Source organism: Cherax quadricarinatus, chromosome 23 (genome assembly GCF_038502225.1).
Source record: "Cherax quadricarinatus isolate ZL_2023a chromosome 23, ASM3850222v1, whole genome shotgun sequence".
Lineage (NCBI taxonomy): Eukaryota > Metazoa > Arthropoda > Malacostraca > Decapoda > Parastacidae > Cherax > Cherax quadricarinatus.
The window spans coordinates 33,685,277-33,694,661 of record NC_091314.1 but is presented as its reverse complement, the minus strand read 5'-3'; the positions used below and the strand labels follow the sequence as shown (position 1 = coordinate 33,694,661).

The 9,385-nt window shown below is 41.3% G+C and overlaps 1 protein-coding gene across 4 annotated transcripts in view; it reads right to left on the bottom strand.

The window, feature by feature from the left end:
* Window positions 1-3,753: 3,753 nt before the first annotated feature.
* LOC128685709 (protein FosB) overlaps window positions 3,754-9,385 on the bottom strand; it is a 60,444-nt gene continuing 54,812 nt past the window's right edge. For all 4 annotated transcript variants that reach the window (XM_070088066.1, XM_070088067.1, XM_070088068.1 and 1 more), the window contains exons 4-6: window positions 8,406-8,513; window positions 4,435-7,063; window positions 3,754-4,279 (exon numbers count right to left, since the gene is read on the bottom strand). In XM_070088066.1, coding sequence (XP_069944167.1) covers window positions 6,206-7,063; window positions 8,406-8,513 — 966 coding nt within the window. In that variant the 3' untranslated portion in view covers window positions 3,754-4,279; window positions 4,435-6,205. The remainder of the gene's footprint in view (window positions 4,280-4,434; window positions 7,064-8,405; window positions 8,514-9,385) is intronic.

The following is a 9,385-nucleotide window of genomic DNA, read 5'->3' as shown; positions in this document are numbered from 1 at the left end:
TGGTTTGAGAGATTTAAGAAGCGTAGTGGCATACATAGTGTGATAAGGCATGGTGAGGCTGCCAGTTCGGACCACAAAGCAGCTGAAAAATATGTGCAGGAATTCAAGGAGTACATAGACAGTGAAGGACTGAAACCTGAACAAGTGTTTAATTGTGATGAAACAGGCCTGTTTTGGAAGAAAATGCCAAGCAGGACCTACATTACTCAGGAGGAAAAGGCACTCCCAGGACATAAGCCTATGAAAGACAGGCTTACTCTGTTGATGTGTTCCAATGCTAGTGGTGATTGCAAAGTGAAGCCTTTATTAGTGTATCACTCAAACTCCCAGAGCGTTCAGGCAAAAGAATATCCTCAAGGCTAATTTGTGTGTGCTGTGGAGGGCAAACAGTAAGGCATGGGTCACTAGGGACTTTTTCTATGACTGGTTACACCATGCATTTGCCCCCAATGTGAAAGATTACCTAACTGAAAAGAAATTAGACCTTAAGTGCCTCCTGGTGTTAGACAATGCCCCTGGTCATCCTACAGACGTGGCAGAGCGACTTTATGGGGACATGAGCTTCATTAAGGTGAAGTTTTTGCCTCCTAATACCACTCCTCTCCTGCAGCCCATGGACCAGCAGGTTATTGCAAACTTCAAAAAACTGTACACAAAAGCTGTGTTTGAAAGGTGCTTTGTAGTGACCTCAGAAACTCAATTGACTCTAAGAGAGTTTTGGAGAGATCACTTTAATATCCTCAATTGTGTAAACCTTATAGGTAAGGCTTGGGAGGGAGTGACTAAGAGGACCTTGAACTCTGCTTGGAAGAAACTGTGGCCAGAATGTGTAGACCAAAGGGATTTTGAAGGGTTTGAGGCTAACCCTGGGAATCCTATGCCAGTTGAGGAATCCATTGTGGCATTGGGAAAGTCCTTGGGGTTGGAGGTTAGTGGGGATGATGTGGAAGAGTTGGTGGAGGAGGACAATGAAGAACTAACCACTGATGAGCTGATAGATCAACTTCAACAGCAAGAGGCCAGACCTGAGGAAACTGCTTTGGAGGAGGGGGGAGAGAAATTGAAGAAGTTGCCTACTTCAAAGATTAAGGAAATGTGTGGAATGTGGCTTAAAGTGCAAACCTTTTTGATGACAATCACCCTAACACAGCTATTGCAAGCCATGCTGGTGACTATTACACTGACACTGTTGTGAAACACTTTAGGAAAGTCATAAAGGAACGAGAGGTACAGGCCACTATGGACAGATATGTTGTGCGACAGAAGTCCAGTGACTCTGAAGCTGGTCCTAGTGGCATTAAAAGAAGAAGGGAAGTAACCCCAGAAAAGGACTTGACACCTCAAGTCTTAATGGAAGGGGATTCCCCTTCTAAACACTAAGACTCTCTCCTCCTCCCATCCCATCAATCATCACCAGATCTTCAATAAAGGTAAGTGTCATGTAACTGTGCATGCCTTTTTCAGTTTGTGTGTATTAAAATTAATATTTCGTGTGGTAAAATTTTTTTTTCATACTTTGGGGTGTCTTGCACGGATTAATTTGATTTCCATTATTTCTTATGGGGAAAATTCATTCGCATAACGATAATTTCGCATAACAATGAGCTCTCAGGAATGGATTAATATCATTATGCGGGGGTCCACTGTATATTATGTATAATTATATACAAATTTTTTAACACACTGGCCACCTCCCACCGAGGTAGAGTGACCCAGAAAATAAACTCTTTCATCACTGTTTATACTATCACTGTCTTGGCAGAGGCATGTAGATAATGCAATTCAGATGCCCTTCCAAAACTGCTAATATCCCCACCCCTCCTTTAAAGTGCAGGCACCGTACTTCCCACCTCGACTCAAGTCTGGCTGACTTATGTAGTTACTTATTATATGTAAAGATTGGTTAGCACTGAAAGGTATATATTCTCAAATGCCACCTTGGGCATGCATATTTAGGTTCATCAGTTCTTGGCTAGGCACTTAAAAATAATATTTGGTATGCTAGCACTTCTTTAAAGTATTTGGAATGGTCTAGATTGCTGAATGGATTTTGGTTTGATTATGGCACTTTGTATGGCTTTGTATGTGGTGAAATAATTTATAAATATATAATTTATTATGGCCTAGGCATTACTATAGTGCTTGCCATTTTTCAAGGTTGAATATTAATAAAATACTGCAGTCTGACCATGGTTATCATTAATTTAGTTGAATACTCGGATCATTCAGGGTAGTTGGTGCAAGTCCTGTTCATGGCTGGACACATGATCAATGGACACTTGGCCGACAGACATTTCACCGACTAAAATTTAGCTGAGCAGAAAATTAAGTTAGGTTAGGTGATGAATGCCATTTTGTCCATTCAGTGAAATGTCCTTTGGGCATCTGTCCAGGAGCTGTCCTGTTTATGAAAAATGTGCTTAACCCTGAAAAAGTGTGGTCAGTGTGGTCGTCTGTTCATTTTAGTTCACTGTGATCTTAGTGTGCTTAATCTCCTTTGTAGTCCTGATATTTTAAAAGAAATTACTTGAAATCCTTTTTATGTGGCAAATAGTTTAAAATAATTCACCTATAATGTAGCATTTCTTAGTTAAGTCCAATATTTATTTTATCCGAAATTTGTTTGATAATGTAGTGTTGTAGTTCATTATTGTTAGTACCTGGAAATGTTCACTGCCACCTTAGATGTTTCAAATGATCAGTACTATAAAATTCTTATTACACACTGTCCATTAGGTTTAGCTCGAAGGTTACTGCTGTCCAAGTCACTAAACCCTCCATCTAACCGAACAACAGGGAAGAGTGGGTAACATTTAATAGAAGATAGTTCTGTAGTGTATGAGTTCATTTTTTCCCTAATCTATGAGTCCAGCATATTTTGGTCCATATTTCCCTAGTCCATCATATGGAGAGTTTACCGAGTGTATTTAAGGTAGTGAACAGCAGCAGCATTTGCTCTTTAGTTTTAAAGGTGGTGTAAGACACTTAATTTTATTACATTTTTAAGCATTATATAATTGGGAAGGAATAGACAATGGCAGAATATACTTGTGGAGTGGGAAGTAAGTGCAACTGATTCAAAAGAAGAATAGCTTCATTATTATTACATTTCATGGGGGAGCACTTTAATTCATAGGGGTCATATAGTGCCTTGGGAATAAAGGCATTCATGCTTACATAATAGCCTCAATGACAAGGTTACCCCTTTCCCCATTGAAGGATGGGATGGGAAGAGTAGAAATAGTCAGTGCATAATCATACCACTGTACACTGACCCCCCTCAAGGAAGGTTCCTTGATGTTGGTGAGGGGCTCTTGATTTAGGGAATTGGATCTGTGCTCCAGTTCCCCGAATTAAGCCTGAATGCCTTCCACATCCCCCCCCAGGCGCTGTATAATCCTCCGGGTTTAGCGCTTCCCCCTTGATTATAATAATAATAATAATGTACACTGACCTTACACTCCAAATTGCCTGCCACAAAACTGGCTGATTATGGAGTATAATTCAATTTGTATTTAAGGTAATATTTTCTAATAGTAAAAATGTCTGAGCAATATTTCTAAAGCTCTAATTTTAGTTATTGGATTCAGTATTGTGTAACAGAATCCTATAGTACTGTTTTTAAAATGCCTGAAACATAAGTGTCTTGCACTGCATTGCTGAATAAAAGTACATATAATAAACAGTTGATACCATGTGTAAATTACTATCCTAAATTTACCTGGTAGTCTCAAGGAAAATCATGAACAGGAATAAGTATATTGCAAATTTATTAATCTGCTTTGTCTTCAGTGAAGCAGTTTTATAAAAATATTTGATAGCACATTAGCAGTGGATAGTAAATGCTTAGATAATGTCTTTTTATATACATGCCCAACTTAATATGATGCCAATGTAAGTTTCTCATTGCATTTTCAATAGCAGAATAATGTACATATCGCAATCAGATTTTCCCACATATATTTGCAGGAGGAAGACATAGTTGATGTGTAGGTCAGTGTCACCAAGATCACAAGTACCCCCCACACCTGGAATGTCACCGCTCATGGGAAAGGGCATGGGGCACCAGCCCTCAGCCTCGACAGGGTCAATGGCTGGTGCTCCCGGCGGTGAGGGGTACTGGATCAGTGATGTCGTTTTCGTTGTAGTTTCGTTTTAAGTCGTTCAGTTGCGTGTGATCGAGTGTGGCGGTAGTGTGGGGCAGCGTCGGCAGTATTGCCAAATGTGAGTGGGTAACTTGTTTAACAAACTTTGCCTCACCCACCGCGGCCGTCCATTTCTGTTGAAATTAAGTAATTAGTTTTTAAATGAGTAACTATTGAAAAACTGTATATAAACTCATCCAAACATTTCACATTTATTTTATATTTCTTGCTGTAATTTCTACCCCTATGTTTCCTTTATAAAGCCAATAAAACAGAGTACATATCTTACCTAATTAATTTTCGTGAGATTTATCAAACATGATCGAGTTCGTGGTTTTGCATGATAGGACTCAATGCTGCCATGCAGCAGGTAGAGCTGGACGGCTTAGTAACTACTGGTGCATAGAACTGCGACAGTAGGGTCATGGCGGCCAGGGAAGCAGACTATATTTTAGCACCTGACACCATTGGCCTTTTGCCCTTTCCTCCATATCTTGCTCAAAAGTTGGAAGCAGCAAGGGGCAGGTAAAAAAGTCAGGTTCTACTGCCAGTACATAAGCAACAGACATTCAGTAAGGATTAGGAAATGGATGAGCAGGAAAGAAAATTAATTAAAAAAAAAAAGAGGGTTGTAAAACAAATCGTGCTAAAGCCTCAGAATATGTTCATAATGGCAATGCACAACAAAATGAATCTGCACAAGGTCTCAGACCTCGTAAAATTTGTGTAGTCAAATATAACCTAATGGCTCAGTAGTCATGTACATTCAAGCTGGCATGATACCTGCAGTTACTGATAGTGTTTCATAGACAATGCAGGCATGTTTTAGAGTAGGGGATGGGATATCTGAGCAGTATACGCAAGACAAAACAATGGACAATTAGTTCCCCTAACAGCCAGCTGTTTGGAACTTGGGGCTGGTAAGGGTAGGTAGCAGTTCAGGTGTGGGAGCAGCAGGGGCACCTGGCCCCCAGGCAGCCCACCACCTGTCAATCACTAATTGCATCAGACGGGCACCAGGCCTTCCCAGGCTCTTCACTTGGGACACCAGCGGCCGATGCCTAGTGACTGACAATACATAAAAAGGGATAATGTACAGTATACAAACACCTTCACAAACACGAAGGGTGCGATACACACAAACATGGCCTCACTGTCTGCAATGAGATAGTCTTAAATATTGTGTTGCCTCCATAGAGAGATCACACTAATTCAAAGTCAGGTAACAGCAGGTGGAATACTGATGATGGGTAATAGTACAGAACTGCACTTGGCAAGCTGTTGACATTTAAGTGCAGCTGCTGAGCGAGTGTGGCCAACACTGCAGGAGTGTGGTCCATTTGGAGTGGCACTACAGACCTGCTGGTGGTGGGGACCACAAGACCTGGAGTGGCCACACTCTGATACGTCCTTCACCGTGATACAGGGAGAGAGGAATGTGGAGTTTTGTACCTAAATCGTTTAGCATCATGTTATATATTTGCCAACATTTCAGTTATGAAAATAAAGCTAATAAAAATATATATGTATGGATCACGTAAACCAGGACACTTGAGAAATATAACAGATATGTCTTAAGAGAGGTGCTATTCCTAAGTGACCAGGCTCTGGAGCTCTCGTTCGTACACACACACGCACGCACACACACACAAACCCAGCACTACCAAGAACAGGGCAACAACTAACACAATATTGACATGGTGCAATCTTGCTTCTTGGCTAAGTGTTCAATACCATCAGAAAATACGAGGTCTAATACAACAACATGCAACAACAAAACTTATCCTTCAGCAAAAAAAAAAAAAAAAAATAAAATACAAGGCAAGCGAACTTGTATAAAGTTTACCCCAAAATTACAGGCCAGGATTAAAGCAAACTTGTGCAGCAGCCTTGAGAGACTGGCATTAACCCTCCAGGAAGTGGAGCAACCTTAAAAAAATAACCTGTGGTAATGTACAACATTTACAAGAAGCCCACCTTGGAAGGCATGTCACTCATACAGAATAACATGCTAATCTAGAACCAAAAACCAGCTGGGGTTAAATTACCCCGGCTGTGGGTCACATGCTGCTGTATGAGCATGGAGGAAAGAACTGATTTGTGCGAGTGTCTGTCACGTAGGTTTGCTGGTCCTCACGTCCGCACCCATTGTTATTGTTTGACTGAATATATGTGTCCCCACAAGGCAGTGGCCCTGGCTGTGGGTGGGCATGGGTGACCAGTGGGGATGGTACAGGCGGAGAACGTCCATTGTATGGATTATAACGCACTAAAGTACTATTGCGTGACTTGGGTGTTGTATATACTGACTTCTGAGATGGTGGATTTGGTGGTAAAAATTCTAGAGTCCGAGGTACTCCCATGCATGAATAGCTGCTGTAAGCAGGCTTATTGTGGGTGCCAGTGGGAGAGGGTGGACTTCCATAAAGTGGTTTCTCCCCCATGGCAGCTGAGGGCTGCTGAGAGCGACCTGGGCACTGGTATGGATGATGCCTTTGATTCAGGTTCTGAGAAAGGCTGTATTTTGGTGCCAGAAATTGCGATGAAGATGAGGCACAGGAAGTTGCACTAGGAGTTATCATGGTTGAGGAGACTTGGGTAGCAGGTGGAGCAGTCTGGGGAGGAGCCTTATAGCTGTTAGGACTGGTGAGGGGTGGGGAGGTAGGGCTGTCCAAGGAAGAAGACGAGGTAGAGGAAGTAGGAGAGGATGAACAAGAGCTCGAGGTGGTGTCAGGAGAGTCTGCTGGTGTGACTATAACAAGTGGTGGTCGTAAGGGCTTGGAACAACGTGGGGAATGGCGGCAGAATGCAAGATGTTTTGGGTCCTCAAGCAGCTTCTCCAAGTTCATCTTCTCTGTGGTCAGCCTCTGTATCTCCGTCTTGAGCCTAACATTCATATCTTCCACCGACTCCGATTCCTAAACATGGAGAAAGAACTAATTTTATTCTTTGAGAAAACTTCTGTTGACCAAAGTTACTTATAGTAGTTTGCACATTATTAAAATTGCTCATAGGATAATGCTAGTTTTAGAAATATTTTACCTTATTAGCCTATCTTGGTTTGTAATCCAATTTTCATATGTAATTATTATAATTATTATGTTTAGTTTGCATTTAAGCGTGAAAGAATGACAAGTACAGTATGGCCTAAACAGATTTAGCTTTTAATGTAAAAATTGAAGAGACAGACAAATGTATAGACAGGAAAGGATGGCCAGACAGAAGAGTAGAAAGATGACATTAATGAACAGCAAGAGTTCAAATGAATGGACAATAATGAAGATAAAGATAGCCACACCAAGACAACAAATGATCAAAATTAGATATGTATGTGAGGGGAAAATGGAGACTGAGTAAAGGTTAATACTTTAATGAAGAACTTGCACCTAACCAACAAATTTGAAATGAAAATTGGCAAAATCTTGGTAATCACAGACCATTAAATAACCCTGGACTTCACAAAAGTTCAGGATGGGCCAAAATATTGATCAATTTTCATATCCAATTTATGGGGGATAGGAGGGGAGTGGGTTATGTGTGAACACACTGCAAAGAGAAAGAGAGAGAAAGCAACATTTTTAACACTGGATACATAATAATCAACATCTTTATTTATACAAGTACATGTACAGTGTATACAAACCATAACCGACATCAGTAACATACTACTTACTTTATAGAAAGTCCCTTGTTATGCAGAGCAATTCAGGCAAATAAGGTCAATTTTGTCATCAGGATGCAACCCACACCAGTCAACTAACACCCATGTACCTATTTTACTGATAGTGAAGGGCCAACAAGTGTCTTAAGGAAACATGTCCTAATATTTCCACCTATACTGTGGATCGAACCATAGACTTAAGTGTGTGAGCAGAGTGCGCTAGCAATCGAGCTACAGGACAGTAGTGTGCTGCTACTCTTTTCTATATGATAATCACATGGTGGGAACAAAAGCTAGGTATGTTTCCTTGTCATATTCCCTCACACAGGATGGGGGTTATACACAGTTTGAAATCTGTCAGCCTGAGCTTGGAAACCCAAGTTGGGGCAATGAGGACATCATCAAGCATTCCACTAAGGGATCATCAGTAATGGGAGCTTCAAAGGTTGCCTGCATGTGTGCACACATACACAGGAGCTGAGACTTGACCCCTGCAACCACAATTTGGTGAGCACACACTGAGTGAGAGAGCATGAGACAGAAAGCATGATGAGAGAGAGAGAGAGAGATGAGAAAAAGCACGAGAGAGAGTGACTTACGGTCATGAGCACAATGGTCTTCTCCTTCTTCTTGTTCCTACACTTTGTGGCTGCTATCTTGTTTCTCTCTCGCCGCCGTCGTCTCCGCTCCTCATCCTCCTCAGTCAGCTGTTGTGACAAACATGTTACTAACATGACGGGAATCACCGCACGTCACTAGCATCACGTCACCTCCTCACACCAGGTCACACTAGCTCGTCACTACCACCTGTTGTGATAATAGTGTTACTTCCAGCCTGTCACTCAGTGTCTGCCACCCAGGTATCCTAGTTTTGCTAGCAGGAGGACTAGTAACCACCAGCATGGTATCTGCAGCTTTCATGAAGTCGTCTCTGAGGTGTGCACTAACTAGAATAGCTATTCGAGCTTCCTTGTACGATTTGTTTCCATTCAGTTATTGCCTAGGAGGATGTGATTCACAACAGCCAATTAACACCTAGGTAACTAGTTCACTGTGCTCTCAAGGCAGGGTTGTCTGGATGCTGGTTATGAACACTTGATCCAAGGAATTGGAATTACCCACGCTTTCCTTGTATTATACTTGATTATGTCCCATTCTTCGGACACTGTATGACCCTATGGATTTAGCACCTCCCCAGTTGTCTTGTCCCACCTGGGTTAATTCAGTCAAGAGTTCAATGCTCTACTATGTCACCTATTAAACAAAACTCAATTTAACCCTATCACTCAGTTCTGATGTTTGGCTTGATACAGATGTTTGAACTCTACTGAGGTGAGCAATGGTAAGGTAATTATGTTTAAAACTTGTGTGTGTAAGATTATGTCCTCACCCTAATACTGGATAATATCTGTATGGACTAATAAAGTGACTGCCTTTTAGATTAGATTAAATGATGCAATTAAACCAATAAATCCTAAATTTAAAGACCCAATTTAATGAATCTTGGATGCAATGGACAAAATTTGGCTAGACAAAAGCTGGATCCAATAGATTTAATCCACTGGGTCTGGATTTTGTC